Genomic DNA, 24,857 nt, shown 5'->3' with positions numbered 1-24,857 from the left:
AACCCTAACCCTAACCCTAACCCTAACCCTAACCCTAACCCTAACCCTAACCCTAACCCTAACCCTAACCCTAACCCTAACCCTAACCCTAACCCTAACCCTAACCCTAACCCTAACCCTAACCCTAACCCTAACCCTAACCCTAACCCTAACCCAGCATCCGGCTACACGTACGGCATGTTCTACATGGGGAACGAGCGAGACGACAAGCGTCGCATTCGCCTCGCGGAGTCTAAAGACGGGCGCAAGTGGACGGTCGATCCCGATTACGTTGTCGAACCTGGCTCCGAAGAAGGGTCCGACGTATCGGGAGGCAACCTCTGGGAGTGGCAGGGAGAGCTTTACGTGATCTATCACGCGTCGAACGGCAAGAGCTATGCCCGCACAATCGACAAGACCCTGCGCAACGTCGGCTCGAAACCGATCCTGCTCCACAAGGCCAGCGGCAGCGGCGACGATGTTGGCCGTGTGGCTGCCCCGGAGATTGTCAACTTTGGCGGCCAGCAGCTATTATTTTACGAATCGGGGGATCGTCTCGGAGCAACCATTGCTTGGGCGAAGACTGGTTAGGCGTAGACGGAGGGTGCAGGATGGAAAACTTCTGTTCTACCTTTTTGTTTCACTATCAACTTGGGCTTTTGACCGGAACAATTGTGGACCATGTGAGGAACTAATCCGGGGACTTGCGTCCGGGTACATTGTATTGGAGGTAGAGGTGGAGTTGAAGCGGGACCAAGCTGAGGGAGACCTACAGGTGTAGTTGTGAGCCGTAATACGACGCACTGATCGAACACCTTTCGTGAGTATGCGTAGCGAAAGCATCTGTCGCATGGCCATAGGCGGTGATCTGCGATGGACGGAGAAGGTTAAGGTTGAATGTCGAAGGAGAGGGAGCAGCAGCTGGCGCGGTAGAAGTACTGGATGGTCTTAAGCATTGAACGAGGGCGAGACAGTTGTACTCGCCTGTCTGTGTAATATTTCTGACTTTCGCGCAGCCTGACGTCGCGGGGCACTCACGTGCACCCCCGCAACGGGGCCCTTCAGCGAGGTCGAAAGCCTGGAAACACTCACGCAGCTCCAGGTGCGTATGACAGCTGCTTCACGTATTTCTAAGAGCAGGTAAAAATGCAATTGAGCGTACGGATGAGCAATCCAGCCGTAATGTGACGGGGAGGTCAACTGTCTATGGGCGTGAAAACGGTCAGCGTCGACGCCGGGTAGGTGTCCCTCTTCAACTACACAAGGTTGATAACGGACGGTATAATACACATCGAAAGTCAGTTCTTAGAGCGAGTGAATTCCATGAAGACGAAACCCAGCCTCGCAAAGTGCTTGTCAGCGGACGCGGATCGCTGTCAAGCGCAAGATGAAAGCTGATGCCCAAGGCGCAGGACATGCTTCCGCGACGGCCCCCACTTTTTGCGGCCCGGCTCCAGACCATACCGAAAGTCCGCTTGAGTAGCTACCGCGGTTCGGTACAACATGTTCGCCGGTTGCATATTCGATACGAATAACTTTAAACTTGTTGGGGTCAACGACCATCCGCGTGATGCGTACAGCGGAGGCATGTGTGAACAAACGAGCGAAGAAACCCCGCAATTGGACCCCGCTCGAGCTTTGTCGCTTCGTATTGCCTCTGTCATGTCCAGTGGCGGACGAGATGAGGTATAAAGAGCCTCCAGGCGCTTGCGCTCTTTGATTTGTCACCGCACCTCTTCAACGCCTACATACGGATCAACAGCTACCATGCCGGACAACGAAGGTACCTCTCACACAACCACCTATGCCGCTCCCGGTGAGACGATCGAGCTCCGCCGCCTTCACACAGGTCAGATGGAGCTCGGTACGACCGACGTCCTCGCCGAACCCGTCTCCAAACCCGACGTCGTCTTGCCTCCCGCCGTATCCCAATGGAGATTGGCTTTCGAAGATAAGCGCCCTCGATGGTTTAGAGAGATGTTCGCCGAAGCTGTCGGTTGCTACTTCTACGTCTACGCTGGTGTTTCCACCTCCATTGTCTTCAACCTCGACGTTCTCACCGGATCCGGGGGTACTCTTGGCTCTATCCTTTGCATCGGAATCTGTTTCGCTATCGGCGTCGCTTTTGCCGTCATGATCGCTGGAGCCACATCCGGTGGTCACCTCAACCCCGCTTTCACTATCGCCTTCGCCGTCTACCAAGGGTTTCCGTGGAAGAAGGTCCCGTACTACATCTTCGCCCAGATCTTCGGATGCTTCATGGCTGCGTTGAGTTGCTACGCCCAATACCACGAGCAGATCCAGGCATACATAGCCGCGATCGAGGAGAAGGGTATTGCGAAGATCGGACCTCAGGGCGTCAACACCCTCTTCTGTGCTCACCCTGGACCCGCGCAGACCAACCTCGGCTACGTCTTCCTCAACGAATGGATGGTGGACTCCTACATCGCCATCCTCGTCTGGGCTGTCCTCGACCCATCCAACCCATTCATCTCCCCCGCCTCAGCACCCTATGCAATCGGCCTCATCTACGCCGTCGCAGTGTGGGGTTTCGCCATCGACACCTTCTCCGCCAACCCCGCTCGTGACCTTGGTGCGCGTATCTTGACCGCCATGATTTGGGGAGGCGAGGCGTTTCCGCATCCGTACAGTGCTATTGCGGCGTTGACGCCTATCCCGGCTACGCTTTTTGGGTGTGCGATTTACGAGTTTGTGTTTAAGGATCATCGGAGCATTATCAAAGCTGGCCACATGAGTCACCCGGACGAACATGAGGAGTTGGTTAGGACTCGGACGGCGAGGAGTGACGATGCACCTCAGCAGATTGAGGTGAGGGTCGACGACGGGAAGTTCCGTTGATTGAATTGATCGCTGAGGGCGCTCGATTGTTGTTGTGAGTTGCGTTTCTGGTTTGTGAGACGGTGACTTCTTGGATTCGAGGGTCTATTCCGTGTGGGTTGGGGTGACTGATTGTTGTACAATTCTCGTAGTTGCATCGATACTGCTGTCACTGTTGTTAAAGTGTGGGTATTGCATTACAAAATCACTCCTTTGGTTCTTCATAGCATGCTTGTTCTTAAGCTTCCTACTCCTTGCCTTCCTCTCTCCTCTTGCCTGATCAACGGTCCTTTGACTGCATCTTGAACTGCTCAGCCGCCCTCTGAGACTTCTGCGCAGCAGTCGTGGACTCGTAAACAAGACGAGCCGGCACCCTTAGAAGGAATATCTTACGCTTCCATCTATAATCTTCATCGAATGCTTATCACCTTCTGCACTCCTAAGGTACCGAAAATATTCATCCTCCTTCAAGAACCCCACGTAGAACTTTTGTCATCGGCGAGGGTGGTCGAGGCGTTTCGACAGATCCCGATGGGTGCAAGTCGAGGATTTCCATCAAGAGCACGACATTTAAGACTGAAATACGTTACGTCGTGGGCTGGTGTATTTGGAGCGTTCGTCTCGGTTCGCCTTAACAGTTGAGTCGTCGGAATGCGGGACGATGATGTTCCGACGCGCCTGCCCACCGGTTACCGGTACCCGTCAGAGGCAACGCAAAGTTGGCCGTGTAGACAGAGCACTGGAAGCTTTCAATATAGCACAGCAAGATTGAGATATGTCCGGTTCAGGAGTTGTCCGACGCTGGTGAACATGTGATGAAGGCACATCAGTGTTCACATAAAGTATAACCAGAAACACCAGGATGCCGTGAATTCGAACGTACTGGCGGTTGCCTACCTGACACCCCATTCAGATACAGTCACTGCTACCCATGCTCACTACCCTGACTTTGACGGGTTGAAAATGCCTCCCGTACCCGTCAATAGCAGATCAGGACCCTTCCCAGGCATTCCTGGGTTGTCGCCGTGACGCGCGCTCTTGCCCCCGCCTGCCAGCGTTGGAGCGCCCTGGTCGTACGTCGGCTCTCCGCGTCCGAACCGATACCGACCAAAACAATCGTAATTGATCCAGCTTTCAACTCTCAAAAGACGATCAGCTGTAACGAGCGACCATGCTTCGCACTAGAAAACAGGCAGCGGATCATGTCGATACCCGATCTCCACATCCTTCGAAGCGGCGCCGTGTGGAGGGCGGCGTGTCGCGTGTCGGAACGCAGTTGAAGGACGCGAAACAACCATTTGCGACATCGGCAAGGAAGTCAGATCTTGTCGTGGAGCAAACGCGCAAGAACCATCAGGAAGAAGCGCGGATCGGCAAAGATGCGAGTGGGCGTGCACGTGGAAGGGCGGGTAAGAGAACGGTACCGGTTACGCGAACGGTAAAGCACACACCACAGCTGGAAGAGAACCCTCGAAGGTCCTCCTCCAAGGAACGGGAACCATCTGCGTCAAAGCACGATGACACCACCGTGTCGACAATTCCTCGACGTGGCCGATCACGACATACGAACCCAGACGTCGTCGACATCGGTACAAGTCGTCCGAAAGCTGAAGTCATCATCAAACCTTTAACCGCGAAGATGAAAGCCAAGTACGCAAAGGTGGAGCTCCAACCCTCAACCGAGCCAGGCGGCGAGGAGGGGGTGGTGAAGCGGAAGCGCGGGAGACCGGCTAATGTCAAAGTTGGCGAGGACGATGCCGGTACACGTAAAGTTGGAAGACTGCCAAAGAAGCGTGATGTTGTCGACTCCAAAGACGCACCACGTCGCCGCGGTCGTCCGTCTCGTACGTTGCGTACATCTAGTTCCCGACATGTGGATGAAGATGTAGAGGACGAGTTGGTCGCAGGGAACAACGACGCTGAAGATGATATTGCGGTCGTCACTCCCATTATGCCACGTCGTTGTGGTCGTCCGCCGAAAAAGCGCGTGACGGGGTCTGAGGGGACGAGTGCGCCGGAGGTGGGACCGCGCAAATCCAGGAGACAAAAGGTGACGGGAGATCAAGAGGACGAGGTCTTCTCGCCCAATCCGCCACGTCGTCGTGGTCATCCACTTGAACAGCGGACGACGGAGTCTGAGGAGACGAGTGCGCCGGAGGTGGGACCGCACAAATCGAGGAGGCGGAAGTTTGGTGGAGGTGAAGAAGACGAGGTCGTTGCGGGGGAAGTGAAGAGGAAGACGCCTCGACGGCGAAATAAGGGGATCGGAGAGGATGAGTTGGCCGCCGACGTGGAGTACAACATTGAAACCATCCCTACCCCCCGAAGAGGAAGCACGAGTACTCTTCAGCCAGACGCCGAGGCAGCAAGTGATGAAGATGCACAGAGATCTAAGCACCCGCGACGAACGGTGGTGAGGACGAGGACAATGGAGTCCATGCCGAATGACCTTGTGTCATTGTCTCCGCCTGCGCAAAGTGGGTTCTCTTCCTCAATCGATGTTGAGATTAGAGGGAACGAAGGGGATTCAGACGGTACCTCAAGGGGCTCGTCCCCTAACGACGACGAGCATCAAAACACCAACAAGCTCACGTCGGCTCGGATCCTGGTCACAAAACCAATCCTGTCACCTCCATCGGCCGCTAAGACGAACAATCCTGACTCGTGGGATACGACACGTCTGTTAACGGACCGCCGAAGTCTTCTCCTCGATATGAACATACACAGTCTTTTCACTCAAGAAGTATGGAACCAGCTTCCCGCATCAGCACGACAAGAATGTTTAGAGCTACTACCGGACATCGACAAAGTCTACCCTGAAGACGCCGAAGAGCAGACCGAATCCTCAGGAGCCGAGCTTCGCTCCGATTTCCTCCAATACAACTCATTCTTGACTGAAGCCATCGATGACTTCACCGCATGTCTCTCCTCAGGCGCCTACGCCCCTTCCTTCCTCCGCTCCGCCCTCGTCACAAACGCTGCTTGCGCCGACGGCCTATACGACTCCTGGAAAGACTCTCAATCCGAATCCTACTGGGGCCAGAAACAGCGCTTGGACAATCCGGCGCTGGCTGGGGATGCGAAGGGTGTTAAGTTGGGGGATGTAGTAAGGGGGAGTAATGGGGTTGTCGGCGATGTATGGGTTTATGATCGAATATTTACTTCGAAGAAGGGGGAGATGCGGATTGGTGGGAAGAGAAAGACGATGGATACTATGCGTGTGAGGAAAGAGGTTACGCTGACTGCGATTGATCCGCTCACGTATGCACTCACCTTCTCCGCACCTGAAGGGCAAGAGGTTTACCCCAGTGCTGATACAACCATGGTCATGATTCCGGATGTTTTAACACCGAATATGCTGGAACATCGGGTGTTGGATATTCATGGAAAGCTGGAGAGGAAGGAGAGACCGAATGGGAATGCATGGAAGTGTTTCAGGGTTCGGAGGAATGAGCATGATTTGGGGACGTTGTTCGAGATTAGGCAGAGGTGGTATGGATCTACGTTAGTGGATAGGTGAAGGACGACGTCAGTGAAGGAGTGAAGTGTCCCGAGGACGACGTTAGTCAGATAAATCTGCTTCATAACGAGTTGGCCATAGTTGATCTGCACTGCTAAGTCGGAATATATATGTGTGAAATCCTATATAAACTCCTCAATGAAACCGCCCGTATCGCGAGATCATCCTGAATCACGCTCAACCGCAACCACGCGTTCTGCCTCCTTATTCCCTGGAAGAGTCTCCGCAGAGGCAACTGTAAACCCAGCTCTCCACACCGGCGCATTCAACGCTGCCCTCAGACGAGCATGGCGTCCACACAAAAGACCCAGCATCAATATCACGATGGCTCCCACGACCCACACTGCGATAGCGCCTTTGTTATTCTCCCTAAGACGGTATCCCCATCCTGCATTGAGGACTGCAAGGATCAAAACGGTCCTTCCGAGCCACATGTGCAGGTGACTCGGCGCCGTACGCGTCTGGTATTTCTTGTAGTTCAAGTGATGAACCCAGCCCATGACGACCTGCGGGATCAGTGCACACAAGATTACCAACCCCAGGATCTGATGCTTGTTCTTGAATGACTTGTACTCCGGATCCTGCAAGGAGTACCAGATCATGATTACAGCCCCGATGATGGCCGCCAGGGTAGCGATGACCTGCATCGTCCAGTGCGCGACGAAACTCCACGGCTGGGAAACGCGGAGGAGGACCACGCCGGAGGGAAAGAGAACGAAGAATGCCGCGAGCATGAAAACTGCGTGAGCGACGATGGCACCATGATGATCAGATGAGCCGGAGGTACCTGCTGTCGCACCAGTGTTGGAGGCAGCGGTATCGCCAAGGTTGACTTGGGGACCAACCGGAGCGGAGGATGCAGACGTAGACGAGGCAGATGCTCTCGCCGAGGACGACGAGCCCGTTGCCGTGCCTGTCGTGGTGCCAGTAATGCTCGAGGTGCCAGTGCTGCTCGAGGTGCCAGTGCTGCTCGAGGTGCCAGTGCTGCTCGAGGTGCCAGTGCTGCTCGAGGACGGGTCGGCAGCGGCTACATTGCTCTGACCCATGTCCAGCGTAAATTGTCCGTATGACGCATGCTGCGTAATCTGTGCGTTCACGTCGGTACTGACGAGCTTCTGATTCGATCCGCCGACCGACCAGATCCATGGTTGAGACGTAGAAGTGACATCCAACTTCGTGCCAGTCCAGCTCGCGCAGTTGTAGCAAACGATGTTGGCCATGAAGCGGTCTGAAGTGACGCTCGTATTCGTGACGGCGATGGCGGGAACGTTACTGGTGACGTCCGAAGGCTCGACGTGCCCTGTAGCGGTGCGTACACTCACTGTGACCCCTTGATCGGTACCGTCAGGGTACAGGATGAACATCAGAGCACCCTTCATCCCATCTCCAATTCCCATGGCAGCCCATCCTTGAGACTTCTGGGCGGAGATCTGGAAGTAAAGGTCCGCAGCGTTGGTAGAGGAGTTCTCATGTGTCTCAAGGGCGATACAGACGTTACTGGACGAGCAATATTGGACCTGGGCGGAGACGCAGAGGAGCAAACTGAGGAGGCCTGAGACGGGTCAGCACAATACTCGAGGAAGGGTGGAAGATACTCACAAGTAACAACGAATGACAAGGAAACGAGCGTCATGTCGAAATCAACCAATGTACTCTGGAGGTCCCGATCTGGTCGCTAAGTACGGTGCGGCGACTCACGTCTGTATATACTTCACCAATTGTCGGGTACGGATTGCCAAGCACTACATGGTTGCACAGCCCCGTTAACGGGAAATAAGCACGCTCGGAGTTGAACAGGATCAATCTCGTTTCTGCACCGAACCTTATTCTGTTGTCGCGCTTCTGTACCGTTGCTATTCTGGTCGTTGCGGTCCGCGTCCGGGGCAGTCCTCGTGCGCCGCCGGCATCTCCCCGCAGGCCAAGCGACGGCACGCGGTACTGCGCGAACGGTGTAACGATCATATATACGTTCAGCGATGACTGGGTTGATGACAAAGCCGTGGATGACCTCTCGTGATTAAACGTTCTTGCCGGCATGCGTACGGCGATATCTGTAGATCATTACTGGGGCCGCTCGTGCGAAATTTTCGCTGATCTCGATGTCTTTACACGGTCCTCGGATCGCCCCGAAGTCCCATTGTACGAAAGCACACGACCTATAGATGCTTTTGGTGTCAAGTATTCCGGATTCCTTGCCAGTCTCTAAACCCCAGCTTCGGTAAGTGGCCTTCGGTTATTTGTTGCCTCTTGCTAAGGGCCGCCCACGGAGATCGGAGGCACGTAGCTGTCCGACGGCGAGATTCAAGAATCGTGGCAGTCATGTCACGACCGATGTTGAATGTAAAAGAGGAACGAGCTGACCATGTCGAGCAGCCCTACCCGAAACCACATTGACTACCACTATGACGGAGACAAAGAATCATGCCGCCCATGCTCCTTGCCGCAATGAGAATAACACACCTGGGTATGCTCTTCCGCGAGACCTCGCCGAGACCTCTCGCCTGAACAAGCAACACTTCCTCATTCTCCGTTACCAAGACACCCCTCTCGAACCTCATATTCCTCTCGGCCAGGCCAATAGCATCCTCGACGTCGGGACAGGCACGGGTATCTGGCTTGAGGAGCTGGCCAAGGAGGTTTCAGCCGACACCCAACTCGACGGTATTGATCCTTCCTCGAAGCAGTTCCCCAAGCATACCGCTCCGAACATCCACCTCTCCGAAGCCCCGGCTCTTCCTACGAAGGAATTGCCCGCATTTCTCCGTAAACAGTACGAAATCGTTCATCTCCGTCTTCTCACCTGTGGTCTGACGGAACAAGATTACCCCGGCGTTTTGGATAACATATTCGATATCCTTACCCCTGGAGGTTGGATGCAATGGGTTGAGCTGATTGTAACAGGCAAGGGCAGCGGGAACGAATCCTTCAACAAATGGGCCAGGCTGACCAACGCTGCGCCCCGCGTCCTTGGTCGTTCGATCGACAGTGCTCAAAAGATCCCGGATGTTCTTCACTCTTCGAGTTTCGAAAACGTCAAGGTTAGGAGGTTCAACTTTCACTTTGGTACCAGTTTGGAGAAAGATCAAGTGGCATTAGAAGAGTTTGCCGAGAATGTGGCAACTGTGACAACGCCGCTGCTAGTAGCTCTCGCTGAATCGGGAACCACTGACGAGATCAAGACAACAGACGAGGTTGACGACCTTGTCCACGCTGCATATGAAGAGATGGTAGCTGGGCGTGCGAGCCTTGACGCCTACTTCTTAGTCATGACAGCTCAGAAGCTTACTGATGTTCGCAGTCAAAACACTATATAGTGAATAAATTGTAGTAATCCTTATCGTTGAATGACTCATAACGTGGGAAGCGGTTCGTGGCCATCCAGGTGCAGTCAATCGATCAGTCCATGAACGTCCTTCAATCAGCAGATCCCGCATAGGGTTACCCAAGAGACAAGTAATCCAGCGCCTCATATCGATTCCATCCGGCATCAGTCCACCCGCGGACAGATTGACTAAACCACCATTCAAGTACGGTACCTCCACCAACGATCCTTGGTCTGTCCGCTGATAGCCCTTCCCAAGTTTAGCCGTTCCTCAAGTCATGCCGTACAGGATCGCCATACTCGGCAGCCCTTACGAAAGGACTCCTCAATGCTGAGGCTGAGTTGTGCCGCCTGCGAGAACAACGCATTTTGAACGATGGGTTATGCCGATGGTGGGAGGCAAGGGTGAATAGACTTCCGGGTCCCCGGATCAATCCCCACCCCAAACGTAAAAACGACCGGTCCCGCGACTATGTCCCGTTGTTCCGGCCTGACTTTGGCGACAAGCGTGTTCTCAACATGGATCAGAACCGGTCTTCTGCGCTGGACGCGGACGACGAGGAGAATGGAATGGAGATGTCCGTTACGCTGGACGTTGACGTGGAGGTGCTGAAGAAGGAGCTGATTGTTGGGGAAAGCGCCCTTGTGGAGTTAAATTGAGCGTCCGCGCTGCACGCGGTCCCCGTCGATGAAGAAGATGATGTTGAAGCTGAGCAGTCGGGAGTAGGAGTGGAGGTGAGGCTGAAGGTGGGATGAACACGCGCTTGTGGAGAAAATGGGTGAGGTGGGTGTGGATGTAGACGTGGAGGGGAAGCAAGAAGTGGAGGTACGGGCAGAACTGGTGGTAGAGATGGCGGCGGAGGTGGAAGTTGGTGTGGAGAAGGAGGAGAAGAAATACCAGGTATCATAAAACGCGTTGTTAACGTGCTGCGCCACTCGTAACACAGAGGCCTTGTGCGCGCGCACCTCGAAGACCCACGGTGACTCGCCAGTTTAACCACGCTAATACGGCGCTACGCTTTAGCGCGAGGGTGATTTTCCCTTCGACTATAAGTAGGGGGCGCCGCTCCTTCCTTCGTTCCCATCACTCCCAAACACTACAGTGACAGAACTGATGAAGCAGACCGCCATCTCGGGAGCGCATAGGCGAGTAAGCAGTTCTGTTGCTTAATATGTAGTACCATGATTGAGATAGACATTCGTAGTAATCGTTGACCTCGATAAAAGAGCCTTAACTGTTTTCTCACGATACGCAGCAGTCATTGGGATAGAAATGCCCGAGGGTTAATATACATAAAGAGGGTTCTGTGATTTCTATATGTAGTACCATGATTGAGATAGACATTCGTAGTAATCGTTGACCTCGATAAAAGAGCCTTAACTGTTTTCTCACGATACGCAGCAGTCATTGGGATAGAAATGCCCGAGGGTTAATATACATAAAGAGGGTTCTGTGATTTCTATTGTCTAAATCTTAGCAACATCAGCAACAGACCAGCTTGGACTCCGTATCCGACGGTTTTCATAGGCGCTCTCATGTCAAAACGAAAGGCCACCGCGAACCTAATGGTCGGACATGCATCACACCTTAGGCCTCACATATGCAGGCAGCAGGTGGCGAATCCGGCCTTAGCGCCGAACCAAAAAAATTCAGTTCTTGTTCCCTTCCATCCTCCGTCCTCGAACTCCATCCAAGCCAACTACCGCACAGGTACTGGCGAAGCACATCGTGGTGGGGCGCCCCAGGAGAAATCTTGGAATTCCCTTCTGAATATCAACCGTTCCTCCTTGGAAGTATAGGAGTTATGGTTCCGGTCTCTTTCGGGGCTCATAACGTGGGCGAGGAAGTACCCGTCAAGACACGATCCCGGTTTTTTGGCGGTGATGAATCCTAATAGTATGTTTATGTTTGGGCAAGTAGCCTTTGTCTGTGCTTTATATGTGGTGATACGACTCGCGATGAGGAAGTGACGCTGTTGCGGTACCATGGCTCGAGAATCGACTGCATCGAAAGATGTCCGTGGTATCCTGGATTCATTCATGTTTCCACGCTGTCTTCCACGGAGTTCCGCCTCTCCCCCCCCCTGGAACTCTTAGTGATTTAGACAAGTACTTTGCTGGTAGTCGTTGAGCACTGTTTGTGAGAACGGAGCTCTCTATCTTTCCTCTTTTCGGAGTTTTCTGGTTCACCATGAGGCTTTAAAAAGGAGACGGACAGATTCTTTAGATCTCTTCTTTAGCATCTGTAAATCAATCGTGCTGATCCGGTAGACGAACAGAAACAGCGAACAAACAGCCGCTCGGCGCAATACCAAGCCAGTTGCACCGCCGATACAAAGCCTACTGCTATTTAAACCTAAAATATGCCTTGATCCATAGATGCGTGACTTTAGTGACTCTTTTTCCACACGCGTAGCTGCTCGTGCTCCCGAATCCTCGCCCAAACCGTGTGAAAGTTGCAGGCCTGCCATCGCGCCGAACGCCTACCGTACCGTGGACACTCTCTCAGCTTTTCAAGCCGTTTGAGTTCTTCCTGATACTTTATTGATTCGTCATTAGCACAGATTTGCGCTCGCCGCCATCGAAACGCGCGCGGACCGGATCCGGCAATTTCGCACAGACAGACGCGTCCATGGGCACCGGATTAGGACGACTTACATCACGACCAATAACAGGAAGAGGATGGCGATAGCTCGACAATAGCGCCGAAACGTCTTTAAAGAGAGAATTTTCTCTCTCTTCCCAACTTCTCCCCAACCAACATCGTCAAGAACTTCGCTGTGGTTATCCTCCTTTACAAGCAAACAACAAGCTTACAACACTTACAACAATGTCTCCCGTCTACAACAGCACCGTTTCCGCCAGCAAGAAGTCCTTCTGGGCCAAGACAAAGGAGGTTCTTCTCACTTTTGTCTGCCATAGCGCCCCAGTCGAGATTCAGCACGTCTATGAAGTGAGGGAGAAGGTACGTTAGGGTTTACAATCTTGAGCAGGACAGGCATGCTAACATGGTTTCCTCGAAGGAGGTAGAGAGTCAGTCGGAGAACGTTAACCGGATCAGTAATGATTCGGGGTACACCTCTGTTGCTGAACAGGAGAGGCTTCACGTGGAGGAGGTGCGTGCCGCAAGGCAGCAGTTGAGGGAGGAGGAGAGGGTGCGTCTCGAAGCGCAAAAGAAACACCGTGACGATTACGAGCGTGAACTTCAGCTTCGCAGACAGGAGGAGCGTGTCCGCGAAGAAGCGGCACGTGAGGAAGGGCGCAGGCGAGAGGAGAAGCGCAGGCGCGAGGAGCATGAGAGGCGTGAGAGGATGGAGAATCAGGAGAAGATGCGCCAAGCCCAGGTGGAGGCTGAGGCGAACCGTCGTCGCCTCGCTGAGGAAGCCGAAGAGAAGAGAGTGCAAGAGAAGCTCCGCCAATCAATGTTGTTGATGGAGGAGCAGAATGCTCTTGTTGCGGCGCATCAAAGGATGGAGGAGGTGAACAAGGCTAATGCCATGCATGAGCGGATGATGGCCATGATGGCGGCGGCGAATGCGGAGGTTGAGAAGGCGGCGAAGAGGGGATGTTGATGGGTGGATGTTGTGGGAGAGTGAGAGTGGGCGTTTGTCTTTTGTTGTTCTTTGTTTGGTCGGATGAGGAACACCTCCATGAACCTCGTCCATCCTCCCCGGGCTGTAATGGCTCAAGTCCGAGGCGATACCACACTAGCTCCCTTCAAGTCCGCACCTCAAATGGGCGGTAAGTCGTGGCCCGCAGTGTGGATATCGCGTCAAGCCCTCAACGGCAAGGCAGTACCTGTAACGGGTCTCTCTCGGGCGCTCCAGCGTTGGCTAACACTGTGTGCACACACTACCTAACCAGTACCCGCACTGCCTCAAACGAGTCCAAACGTTTAGGGCCTATATGCCCGGTAAGTTTGTTGTTTGGTTTGTGTACCCCCACAATGAGTCATGACTAGTCCTCAGCGCCAAAACCATGGCGGGTGTCGTCGTGCCAATAAACTGTGGGAGAAGGTTCTGAAAAGGTGGATAGTGGTATGGTGACGAGTTCTCGCAAGTCCAGATGCTGTAAAGCACGGGCGGGGTTGACTCTCTGAGTTCCTTAGTAGTAGCAGCTGCTGAAAAGCAGATGTCGTTGCCAAGGGAGTTTGAAAGTTCGTAGCTTATGTTTGTAGAAACTCATGTAAACGGACACTGCTTTTCCCACGGGTGTCCCACCGCTTTGTACGGTAGAGTTGTTGGCAAGAGTAAAGATTGAACAGTTAAGAGAGAGTGACATTATAGCAATAAGATATTAAACGAAGTAACCAAAATATTCACCGTACCCAACTCAATATCATACACCTCCCTCCCCTCTTCCCACTTCTCACATCACATCCACTCGACGCGACTACACCATCTCATGCACATTCCCATGCGCTCCCTTCCCCGCATACTCCACCATCTCCGCAACATCCTTCCCCCCACCCACCCCAACATCCTCATGCCTCGCAAACTCAACCGTCGGCACAAACCCCTCACTCGTCCTCGCCGTCCTCTTCTCATACAATTCGTCGACCTGCTCGAGTGATAATCCCTTTGTTTCGTAGATGAAAAAGTAGGCGAATACGAAACACATGGTACATGTTGCGCCCCAGAGGAAGAAGACTTTGACCTCGAGGCCGGCGTTGCCGGGGCCGGGGTTTACGAGGTAGGGGGTCATGTAGCCGATGCCCCAGTTCCATAACTATAGCAACCCAGTATTAGCAAATTTGTCACACGACGAAGAGATTAAGGAAGGAGAGGCAAATGACGGGAGACGTACCCAGTTGGAAGCAGCAGACAACGCAATGCCCTTTGCCCTAATCTTCAACGGGAAAATCTCCCCAATGACGACCCACGCAATCGGCCCCCACGTACTCGCAAAAAAGAAAATATAAACACACACGAACGCAATCAACACATCATTCGCAGTCGTACTCCCCATCCCCGTCGCAGTCCCCACAATCGCCACGATGAATTCGCAAATCGCCATACCGGCTGCACCGATGAGGAGGAGTTTACGTCGTCCAAATCGTTCGACGCCGTAGATGCCGGGAAAGGTGGAGCAGACGTTGACGAGGGTGGTGATGAGGGAAGCGAGGAATGCGTTTTGGAAGTGGGCTTGTTGGAAGAATGTCGTACCGTAGTAGAAGATGAAGTTTACACCCGTCAGTTGCTGGAATCCTTGTAACCATATCCCCGTCCAAGTCCGCTTCGCCATCCCACCCCTAAAGCAATCGAGCCAGGATCCCTCACCGAAAGACATCTCATAATCATGATTCGCCTTGATCTCGGCCAACTCGGCTTGGATTGCGGGATCGGTGGCGGGAAGACCACGGAGACGCGAGAGTGAGTTTCCGGCTTTCTCGAGACGATCTTTCTTGATCCAGAATCTGGGTGTCTCGGGTAGAAACATCATTCCCCCACCGAGGATGAGTGCCCAGGCGAATTGGATTGCGATGACGACACGGTAGGATGACGAGCCTGATTTATTGTGTTGACCTTGGTTTGCGAGTGCGGCCATGAGGAGACCGATCGTGATGGCGAGTTGGTAGCATGCGACGATGGCACCTCGGAGAGCTTTGGGTGCGGCCTCGGATTGGTACATCGGGACGAATGTCGAGATCAATCCCACGCCGAACCCGGCAAAGAATCGTCCAGCGAGGAAGAGGGGGATACCACTCGCGGCAGTCTGCAACGCAACCCCAAACGCGAAAACCAAACAACTAACAATAATCCCCAACTTCCTCCCAATCCAATCAGCCACCACCGCAGCCAGAAGCGCTCCAAAGAACGTTCCGGCACTGAGGATTGACACGATCCCGGATTGCTGCGATGAGGTGATGGCATACGGGTCCGCCGGGTTGCCCGTCGCTTTACCGAATTGCGCGAGCCAGGGTTTCATGGCGATGATACCAGAAATGGTACCGGTGTCATAACCGAAGAGGATACCACCAAAGGCGGCGAAGAGACCGATGAGGATCGCACGAGAGGATTTTCCTTGTTCGTAGTCGTAGTTTACGACGGAGACGCCGCCTACTGCGCCGCCGGGCATTTTGTCTGTTGATTGTTGTTGTTGGTTGGGAAGGCTGGAGGTAGCTACGGGGGCATGAGGGAGGGGGTCATCTTATAGTGGGAATTGGATCAGATGTCCCATGGACCAGGGTTAGAGAGGCGGGGAAGCAACCCCACGGGGTTAGGTGGTGTAGAGTCGTAGCTATTTTTTTTGTCTCGGCTTATTTGACCCAATCAGATTTCTCATCGGCAAGGATGGCTGCGTGTTTTCCCCGCTCTGTTCATAAAACATGTTACATCGGAGGGCGTCCCGGGGGGAAAGATCGGTGTTATTTCGGTTCTCTTTTCGTTGTTGGAGATCCCAGAGATCGAGGATTGGACGAAGAAGGGGCAAGTCCCCAGCTGGGAAGGAACGTTAACGACAGTATCGAATAACCGGACGCAATATCTTCCGTCCCCCTCCTTTTCCCGTCAGGTTCCCTCAGGCCGTCCTTTTACCGACATGGAAGCCGAGAATTCAGCCGCGCCACAAAGGTAACATCAGCCGATGGCTTCGAGGAGCTTGGTGAGTTCGTCGCCGACTGTGACCGCACTTTGCTTACATTGTTCAGAGGTCAGAGTTAGGTAAGCAGGATCGAGTTATTTCTATGACGACCCACTCGCAAGTCTTCCGGTCCGGACGGGCCGGTGTTGCGTACGATGTTGTCCTTCCTTTAACCGGCCGAGGTCCAGCAGTCGTACTTTGGCCCTTGTTCTAGAATAATGTAACTAACTGTATGAATTGATGGTCGAAATCCTCTGGTCAAGCTTAAGTAAATTTCTTGCAATTGCTATAGCGAAACGCCTTCTCACATCACAAAGTCGATCTACGCCCGCAGCTGTGGTATCCAAAATCGCAATTCTAAACAGTAACGCATCCCAGTCCAAATTGCCATGTAATGCTCCAAACCGCTTCGCCCGTGTCCTCGCACCCATTTCTCAATTGCAGTCCATGACTCAATCACTTCTCACTGATCACTCTTTCTCCCTTGCTCGGCGTGACAACGGCTGTCAATGAATGACACACATCACAACTCAACACTAAACCGATTAATCTGCGGCAAATACGCAAACCCCGCCAACTCCAACACAAAAACCTCATCAAAAACATCATGCCCATCGAACCCCCCAATGACAAACAACCTACTATCATACAACGCACACGTATGATACCCACGGCCCGCGGGGAGGTGTCCGTGTAGACGCCGTTTTTCCCATGAGAGAGTGACGAGGTTGAAGAGGAGTACGTCGGAGGAGTATTTCGAGCCGTCGTGGCCGCCGATGATGAAGAGGTAGCTACCGACTTGTGTGCTGGTGTGTGAGAGTCGGGGGAATGCGAGTTCGGGCGAGGGTGATGGGGATATGTGGACTCGGTGCCATATCATACTCCCGAGATCAAGGACATGACAATCCGAAAAACACTCATGCCCGTCACTACCACCCAACACCACCATCTTCTCCCCCACCAAGTTCGCAGTATGGTAACCCCGACTAATAGGTCTTTTCCCACCAGGGTGTAACAACGTCCACCGCATCGGAGCATAAATATCCCCACACTCCAGACTCCATAGGTCATTGAGAGCCTTAATCCCGTCCCCGCCTCCGAAAACGATGATCTCGTTCTTACTGGCTCGATAACACGCCGTGTGTGCACGTCGGGGACTCGGTACCGGACCTTCCGCAATTTCCGGTTTGGACCATCGATGGGTGGTGGTATCGAGTGTGTAAACATCATTGTTATATCTCGGTCCGTCACCGCCGCCAAATACCACGATCTGCGTCTTGTTCACCAACGTAGCCGTGTGCGCCCGACACGGCGGCGGGAGATCACCAATAAGCGTCGGAGTGCCCCAAGACATCGTATCCCCATCAAATACCTCCACTTTGTTAAAACACGTGCTTTGGTCGCAACCACCGAAGACCCAGAGGGAGGATCCGACGACGTTGACGGTGTGTGCGCGGATAGGTTTTCGAGTATTGATATTGCGTTGACCGAGGACGGGGCCGGTACTGGGGTTAGGGTTGAGAAGACCAGGGCGGGACCAGTACATGCCGCACGATGGAGCAGGGAGGATTTCTTCCTTGCCGGGGACGTAGTTCCCTAGGATGTCTGAGTCGCGGCGGAATGCGTCTTCGGCGATACTCGTTGCGCCTGAGCCTTGTCTTGATGGTTTTAGTTCGTCTGGTTGTTTGGTGTTGGCGTTGGTATTGCGATCCCGTTCACGGTCACGGTCACCGACTGAACTCCGGTTTGTGGAGAGTCCTGGTCTCGTGCTCGGTGTAGGCGCCGTCTCCGCGTGTCTGAACGGCGCAGTACCCATCATCGACCCCTTTCTGTCAAGCTGCTGTCTATCCACCGACGCTGGAGCCACCCCCGGCGACACCGGGACCTTCGTAAACAGCGTCTCAGTATTCCTCCTCATCGGCGCCGCAGTTCCCGGTATCGTCGTCATGGGCGGCGTTTGTATCATCGGTGATGGAATATACGTATGTCTCGATGGTCTCAACCCACTAACCTCAATATCATCCTCCGTGTCTGGTCGTGCCAGGGACGACGTGCCTTGTCGAGAACTGGAACAGTCTTTGCCGACTTCTGGGGAAGAGGAAGATGTAGACATGGCCGTATCCACCGTCCTCTCCCGACTTAGGTCTCGTAGTTGTTCTTTGCTTCCGAAGATTCGTTTTCTGCTTGGTGTGAGGATGGACGACATGACACTCTTCCGGCTCGAATTTCTCGAGTTGGAGGAGTGTATACTATCGTTATCCGACGTCGCGATCGTCATCCCGGGTGTAGTGAGGGCAGGTGAATGTGTATCTTCGTTGTGGTCCCGGTCGTCTGAGGGTGCTGCCAGAGAACGGTCTGCGAGGGAGGCCGTTTCGGCGACAATCACGGAGTCGCGGAGTGACTTGCCGGACGATTTAGTATGGATTCCGAGCCGTCTGAAGGGCATGTTAGTTCTTCGTTTCCGTCCATTTCAAACGGCGGTTCTCGAGCAATCTCGAGGTCGCGTACGCAAGGTCCGAAGCGCTCTGTATGAGAAGCGGCTCGTGCGTCGAGTCCAGCTACGAAAACAGTACAGAACGATATCGACACGATATCGACACGATCCATCGCGGGACGTTGAAACCGCCATATAGAGAGATGACATACCTCAGTCCCGCCGCCAGCGAGTGCCGCGACTCCCTGTGCTTTCCTTCCTTATCTTTGCGGCTCGACATCTCCTCGTCCGCTTCCTTCAACAATCACCAGTCGATCCTTCCTCGAGTTTTCCTTCTATGCAACAAGGCGAAATAAGCTGTCAATGTCGATCTGTATATCGGATGTCTCTGTCTGGTCGTTGTCGTAGAAGGAGTTGTTTCCTGGACGCGCTGATCGCTGTAGCATGGCCCAGTAGTAGAAGAGTAGCGCAAATGATACTTATCGGAGTACGAACTCTAATCACTGCGAATGAAATCGTCATTTATGCACCGGTCATGATTGAGGGTATATTTGGAATAAATATGCTCTGTCGATCTGCTATCCTGCGCTGTGCTTCGTCTTTTCTTGCCTCGTCATCGTCTATTTATGCTCCGACGGGGATCTGAACATCCCCTCCCAAAACAACGCTCGTCGACCGTACAGTAGGCAGGACTCTAACCTCCGCCGGCGTAAAATCAACCTGACAACTCGTTCCTTCAGGTTTTACCACCATCACATCCACTGTAGGCAACATCAAATGCCCTGACTTGAGCGGCACCAACAACAGTGAGAATGTTTCAGTCTTCTTTCCATCGAGCAGGAACCCTGCTCTGCGTTTCCCAGAAAGTAGCCAGGCTTCAGAGTCAACCTGGACTTCGTAAAGACAGTCGATCGCCGCACGGGCAAACTCCTCGTCTGAACCCCATGATGAATCGCGGGTAATCGTCAACTCGGCAGAAACAGGCGCGCCAATCTCCAAATCCACTTCATTCCTCAACTCCAACAACGCCGTAAAGACGACCCTAGGCTCCGGCACATCCACCGGAATCTCAATCGTCCGCTCAAGATTTGGCAATCCCTCCTTCATCTCGTCCGTGACCTCAATCCTGGCCTTCGTGAACGTCTCCAATGCGTCCTTGAGCCTCTCCCGTTCCTCCTTCCCGACTTCATTCATCAATAAATCCCATTCCGCCCATTGCCACTCCTCACCCTTCACCTCCTCCATCAAAGCCCACTCAGTCGCCTTGCCGTCATCAACCCTAACCTCATTCAGAGCATTCACGAACAGATGAGCAACCTTCTCCAACCCTGCTTCTCCCAACAACTTCCGCAGGTATTGTCTCCGTGCCCACCTAAGCTCATCCTCCAACGTCCTAAACCTAACCTTCAAGCTCAAGGGCGCCGGCGCCTCACTCACTTTCTTCGCATCCCCCCTCCTACTAATCCGAAACATATAACTTGCACTATGACTCCCAAACACAACATCGCCTCTCTCCGTCCCCTTTCTCGGCGCACTTCCCACAGCAAATTCCTCACTCTCCTCCAACCCCGCCTCTAAAATCCTCAACGGCCCATTCGCGCACGAAATCGAAAATTTGGAAAAGAGTGTATGTGCTTTGAAGAGGTCATGCACATTGACGGCGAGAGGGAGACGGGCTTCCATTGTGGAGGTGGAGGTGGAAGTGAAGGTTCCCGTGGGAGTCGTATACGAAACCGAGATTGTCGCTGTCACGCAGGAGAGGTCGACATCGTAGGCGTAGGGGAAGCTGAAGCGGATAGTTTGCTGCGCCGAGACTGCGGCGAACGAGATCACGTTTGGCTGAGACAAATCAGTCTCAACCTCAGCCGTAGAATCTGTAAAATCTGTCAGTCCATAGACGTCTCAAAGAAAGAAAATTCCTGACTGACCTTCATGAACAACACTTGCATCTTTCATCAACAACCTAACCCCAGGCGTCCGACACAGCACACTAATCTTCCCGCTCTGGACATCATTCCTCCCAGTCCGTAGCTCGATTACGCATCGATTCAGGGCGTCGAGATGCACTGTAAGATCCTTCCGTTAGCGGCATTTCATCCAGAACAGGAGAAGGATCATACCATGTCTTGGTGCCACCAGTCTGGCGCTCAGGGTATGAGGCGACGGATACAAACGCAGCTTCTTCCCATTCCCCTCCGTCATCGTCGTTGACAAAACGACCTTCCCGATCGCCACCGCCAGTCGCGTAACCTCGTACTCCCCCCCCTGACTGACATTCATCGACAACACGATCTCATTCTTCCCATTCACGAGATCCTGCCGTCCGCATGTAAACGTAATCGATGTCTTCCTCGTCTCGACATCCACCATCACCAACTCCACACTGTCGATCTCAACTCCATCCACGAGTCTGTTCCTCACCGGGACCGCAACCTCAAACCCATCCTCCCCCTCCCTGCCCCTCGCCCGTGTCGGAATCGTGAACTCAAAAATCCCTTCGAGGTGGGCAACGACAGTCTCCTCCACACTCTTACTCAACCTCTTCACCTCCTCCAGATAATGCACCGCATCCTCCCTTTCCAACTTATACGTCAACAACTTCAAACAAACCGAGAGGTATTGCTCATCCTTCCCGATGTTTTGTAGGCAAGTCGCATACCTCCTCAACAACATCCCCGAGATCTTACTCCATCCCTCCTTCTCATACACCCCCGGCAACCTCTCCAAAAGCTTCGCTGCCTCCGCATAATTCTTGAGGTAAAACTCTGTACAGGCCGTGTCTGCCAGTATTTTATCGGCGGTATTCGTCCTCCCCCCACGCTGAAGCTCATCCAACGCCTCCCGATTCGTCCGGCGATAAAGCTCAAAGAACTTATCCCGATCCTCGATGACTTCAAGTAACTCTTCACAACTCACCTCCCCAAATTTATCCTCCTCCCCCTCCTTCTCATCCAACTCCACCATACCCATCCCCGCCCAAGGCCACTCATCCGGTAAAAGCCCCGCCCGCAGTCCCATTTTGTCGATTTGGGTCCTCTTCAACACCACTAAATCACCTTTCGCCGCAGCGAGTGCTCTGATTCTCCCACCATCCATCCCGGCCCCGGAGATGGGGACACAGGCCTCGAGGATCTCGGAGGCGGCGCACCATATCCAACTCTCGACAAACGCATCTGACATACCCGCCCAAGACAACATCCTCCCCACACCGACAATGAAGTCCTTCGCGCGAACGAGTTGTGCGATCGGGTTTCCGAGTTTTGCCAGTAACGCAAACTGTCGCGCAAAGAGGTAACATCTAAAATCAAAAGTGGTGATCGTATTCTGCAAAATCAGATCCCTGTACTTCTTCCGCTCTGTGTCGAGGACGGAGGCAGAATCATCCCCCACCCCGGGCAACCCCCCACTCGTCCCCCACATCTCACCCTCCTTATCGCTCAAACTCAAGAAAAAAGAAGCTTCAAGTTCATCATACACAACCAACCCATCCTCGGACAGCCCCATCTCCTCAAAACTCCGTCCCAACCCCTCCTTCACCCCAAAAAACGTATTATAATTCCACCCCGGCATAGTACGCTGCGCATCCAACTTCCTAACATCATCTTCATACTGCGTTACGCGCTGATCAAACGCGATAAGTATCCCTTCCTTTAGCTTTGACGTGAGATCCTGCCACATTTCGATTTCGTCTGTGCCGGAGCTGGCGAGGTCAGCGGAGGATTGGGAGAGACGAAGTTGGATACAGCGGTCTTTTTTGGAGGAGTTGAAGTCGGCTCTGATCTTATCGTAGACGCTTCCCTTAATTCGTAGAAGGGCTCCGGATGAGGGTGGTGATTTGGTGGTAGCTAGACTTTCGATTGCGTTGGGTACGACATGGACGATCAACCACTCCTGGTTCTTCTTCGCCAGGACCCCGTTAAGCCAATTCCGGATGCTCGTCCGAACTGTACTTCGATAAACGTCGTTATCCTCGCATTGCACCAAGAAGATGTTGAGGTAGGGTTTGTCGAGTAACCCGACTCCCGCGATTTGGTGTTGTTGCTCGTCGATTGAGGAGGAGGTGTACGGGAGTAGTGCTACATCGAGTGTCTGTATGGAGCGTAAGGGACGATTTGCGCTTTTCCAATGGAGGTTTCGTAGTGGTAAGCGCCGCCGTAGTTGTGGAGAGATCGAGGGCCATAAGTTGGACGGATCATAGTCTGTAGGTTGTGTCAGCAAGGTGATCCTCATGACTGGATTGATAGCAACGTACAAGTAACAACCACCTTATTCGGTGGACTTTGTTGAGAAGACATATCGTCCAATTGTAATTGCAAAATCCTTGGAGTTCACCTTCCGTCATATGTTTACCGCGGTGCAGGGGATGCATGACTTCGCATACACACAAATGGAGAAGAGGAAATAATTTGTGTTTATGAAAGAAGTACTTAAGCTATGCTCTATCACACCACCCTAATCCTATCGTACACGCCCCATACCACCGGCATTTGAGCCTCCACCTCGCGGATCACGTACAGTAGGCGTCTACAACTGCTTAACAGATCCATCCTTGTTAATCAATTGGCCCTTCTCATTCATCTTCCCCTGAGCCTTCAACTTCGCCTCCTCCTGCGCAACCGCAACCTGCCAATCATTCTCCCCCGGATAACTCTCCTTCCCCTCATGAATCGTAATCGTCTTCCCCGGATTCGCCGGGTCAGGGATCGTCACGTCCCGCCCCTTATCCTCATACGAATCATTCACCCCAATCGACGCACTCGCCAACAAAACAGCCAGAGTGAGACCCTGAGCATACATACGAGCTTGCACGAGTTTCTGCGAGGAGGAGAGGTATCGGTTTTGCCAGACGAAACCGAGGGAGCCGGCCATGGAGAGGACCCAAGCTCCGAGCACGATTTTGTATTTGTTCTCGATGGCCCAGCGGAGGGTTGCTTGGCTGAAAGAGAGGTTGGAGTAGTCGATCTTGTCCTCGGGGGGGAGTTCGCCCCACTGAGAGATTTCGTATTGGCGGGAGCCCTTCTCTCCAACGATAACGACACCGGCGGTACCGATGGAAGTCACGATGAATGCCTGCCGATATGTTAGCAAGAAGGAGATGACGGATGGAGGAGTGGTAGGGGATACCTTCAGGGGCAACGTCCAGTTCTTGAACGAAGGAACATATCTTTGCGCAACAGCACATCCAGCCAACGCGACACCAGTCCAGACCAACCCACCCTTGGCACCAGCCTTGAGGGCAGCTTGGTAGTGTTCTACAAAAGAAAAAAAAGCACGTCAGCCATCTATCCTGATCACCTCATTCATTACCACCCCTGCCGTCCTCGCCACCGCACCCACCGATGCCTCGGGTGATCCTCGGCGACGAAACACGGCAGAGTAGTGGAGTAGGACGTACCCTCTTCCTGTTCCTTCGTAAGAACCTTCATCTCGTTATAATAGGGTTGTTGTCTTTCGTAGAATCTCGAAATTTTTTGCTTCTCGAGATTTCGATTTGTAAGGCGCGGCGGGAGCCGTTGCACCGCGATGTCGTAATCGCACACGTGCACACCCGCAGGAGCTAACGGCCGTCAAACCCCACGGTCGTTCATCCCCGACCAACCCCTCCTTCGAAATCCTTTTACAGGTAGGAAATAGAGGCCAGAGGACGGAGGAGGAGCTTGGTGGGTTGGAGATGAATCGGGAGGAAACGGGAACTGGCAGCGGTTTTTGCTGGTTTGATGCATACTTATGCAGTGCACCGCCATGCAGAGGAGGGTTCCGGCTCCTGGGTTTGGTTTTGGTTTTGCTGAATTTCCTTTGGTTGGTACAGAAGCTTTGGGTTTGTTGTTGGTATGGCGTGCTGTGGGAGGGCATCTGCCGAGTGTTCGGGGTCGGGAGGGTTGCCTGGGTTCGCTTAACGGGGGTAGCTGCTGTAGCGCTCCGAGAGAAAATTGCAGTTTCGATGTAAGGATGATGTTCGTCTGTATTCAGTTTGTATAACTTCTCTTCATGTGACATAGCTATGCTCGAATCGTTTGCTGGGGAGCGACGCTGGGTCGACTCTTTTGTTCCCACGCCTTGCTGACCCAGTCAAACCAACGTCTCGAAAGTGAGCTAGAACTCAGAAGCATCCTGTGCACAGACAATCGTGTCTCCCATCACGGCACGAACCATTGAAGTTAGCGCATAGAAAGGAACAATGA

General features: G+C 53.2%; 11 protein-coding genes across 11 annotated transcripts; 5 read left to right on the top strand and 6 right to left on the bottom strand.

The window, feature by feature from the left end:
- Positions 1–177: 177 nt before the first annotated feature.
- Positions 178–570, top strand: SAICODRAFT_27891 (uncharacterized protein; the record flags this gene model as incomplete). Its single annotated transcript, XM_019167067.1, has 1 exon — positions 178–570. The coding sequence occupies one exon, from the start codon at positions 178–180 to the stop codon at positions 568–570; it is 393 nt and encodes a 130-aa protein (XP_019021316.1).
- SAICODRAFT_32128 (uncharacterized protein) lies at positions 550–956 on the bottom strand. The gene has a single exon (XM_019168123.1). It carries the CDS (start codon positions 835–837, stop codon positions 607–609), a length of 231 nt encoding a protein of 76 aa, XP_019021315.1. The 5' UTR covers positions 838–956; the 3' UTR covers positions 550–606.
- Positions 957–1,510: 554 nt separating this feature from the next.
- SAICODRAFT_32126 (putative aquaporin transporter) lies at positions 1,511–3,285 on the top strand. The gene has a single exon (XM_019168122.1). It carries the CDS (start codon positions 1,747–1,749, stop codon positions 2,836–2,838), a length of 1,092 nt encoding a protein of 363 aa, XP_019021314.1. The 5' UTR covers positions 1,511–1,746; the 3' UTR covers positions 2,839–3,285.
- Positions 3,286–3,724: 439 nt separating this feature from the next.
- On the top strand, positions 3,725–6,418 carry SAICODRAFT_179422 (uncharacterized protein). The gene is made up of 2 exons (XM_019165880.1): positions 3,725–4,891; positions 5,030–6,418. Exons 1-2 carry the CDS (start codon positions 3,989–3,991, stop codon positions 6,335–6,337), a joined length of 2,211 nt encoding a protein of 736 aa, XP_019021313.1. The 5' UTR covers positions 3,725–3,988; the 3' UTR covers positions 6,338–6,418.
- Positions 6,419–6,498: 80 nt separating this feature from the next.
- Positions 6,499–7,970, bottom strand: SAICODRAFT_27888 (CBD9-like protein; the record flags this gene model as incomplete). Its single annotated transcript, XM_019167066.1, has 2 exons — positions 6,499–7,889; positions 7,937–7,970. The coding sequence occupies 2 exons, from the start codon at positions 7,968–7,970 to the stop codon at positions 6,499–6,501; spliced, it is 1,425 nt and encodes a 474-aa protein (XP_019021312.1).
- A 769-nt stretch (positions 7,971–8,739) lies between these two features.
- SAICODRAFT_10248 (uncharacterized protein) lies at positions 8,740–10,319 on the top strand (the record flags this gene model as incomplete). Its single annotated transcript, XM_019165200.1, has 2 exons — positions 8,740–9,564; positions 10,167–10,319. The coding sequence occupies 2 exons, from the start codon at positions 8,740–8,742 to the stop codon at positions 10,317–10,319; spliced, it is 978 nt and encodes a 325-aa protein (XP_019021311.1).
- Positions 10,320–12,489: 2,170 nt separating this feature from the next.
- On the top strand, positions 12,490–13,491 carry SAICODRAFT_227762 (uncharacterized protein; the record flags this gene model as incomplete). Its single annotated transcript, XM_019166640.1, has 2 exons — positions 12,490–12,624; positions 12,653–13,491. 2 exons carry the CDS (start codon positions 12,490–12,492, stop codon positions 13,229–13,231), a joined length of 714 nt encoding a protein of 237 aa, XP_019021310.1. The 3' UTR covers positions 13,232–13,491.
- A 487-nt stretch (positions 13,492–13,978) lies between these two features.
- On the bottom strand, positions 13,979–15,948 carry SAICODRAFT_85607 (general substrate transporter). Its single transcript, XM_019171407.1, has 2 exons — positions 14,466–15,948; positions 13,979–14,387 (listed from the first exon to the last, which is right to left on the bottom strand). The coding sequence occupies exons 1-2, from the start codon at positions 15,735–15,737 to the stop codon at positions 14,052–14,054; spliced, it is 1,608 nt and encodes a 535-aa protein (XP_019021309.1). The 5' UTR covers positions 15,738–15,948; the 3' UTR covers positions 13,979–14,051.
- An 816-nt stretch (positions 15,949–16,764) lies between these two features.
- SAICODRAFT_73710 (galactose oxidase) lies at positions 16,765–19,109 on the bottom strand (the record flags this gene model as incomplete). The annotated part of the gene is made up of 2 exons (XM_019170883.1): positions 18,888–19,109; positions 16,765–18,676 (listed from the first exon to the last, which is right to left on the bottom strand). Exons 1-2 carry the CDS (start codon positions 18,953–18,955, stop codon positions 16,765–16,767), a joined length of 1,980 nt encoding a protein of 659 aa, XP_019021308.1. The 5' UTR covers positions 18,956–19,109.
- A 190-nt stretch (positions 19,110–19,299) lies between these two features.
- On the bottom strand, positions 19,300–22,970 carry SAICODRAFT_27883 (uncharacterized protein; the record flags this gene model as incomplete). The annotated part of the gene is made up of 4 exons (XM_019167065.1): positions 19,300–20,549; positions 20,604–20,741; positions 20,796–22,874; positions 22,928–22,970. 4 exons carry the CDS (start codon positions 22,968–22,970, stop codon positions 19,300–19,302), a joined length of 3,510 nt encoding a protein of 1,169 aa, XP_019021307.1.
- A 171-nt stretch (positions 22,971–23,141) lies between these two features.
- SAICODRAFT_97733 (uncharacterized protein) lies at positions 23,142–24,178 on the bottom strand. Its single transcript, XM_019172126.1, has 3 exons — positions 24,071–24,178; positions 23,800–23,927; positions 23,142–23,745 (listed from the first exon to the last, which is right to left on the bottom strand). Exons 1-3 carry the CDS (start codon positions 24,099–24,101, stop codon positions 23,200–23,202), a joined length of 705 nt encoding a protein of 234 aa, XP_019021306.1. The 5' UTR covers positions 24,102–24,178; the 3' UTR covers positions 23,142–23,199.
- Between the last annotated feature and the right edge of the window lie 679 nt (positions 24,179–24,857).

The sequence above is a fragment of the Saitoella complicata genome, assembly GCF_001661265.1.
Source record: "Saitoella complicata NRRL Y-17804 unplaced genomic scaffold SAICOscaffold_28, whole genome shotgun sequence".
In the NCBI taxonomy this organism is placed as follows: domain Eukaryota; kingdom Fungi; phylum Ascomycota; class Saitoellomycetes; order Saitoellales; family Saitoellaceae; genus Saitoella; species Saitoella complicata.
Note: the sequence above shows the minus strand (reverse complement) of the source record. Positions and strands in the feature narration are given on the sequence as shown.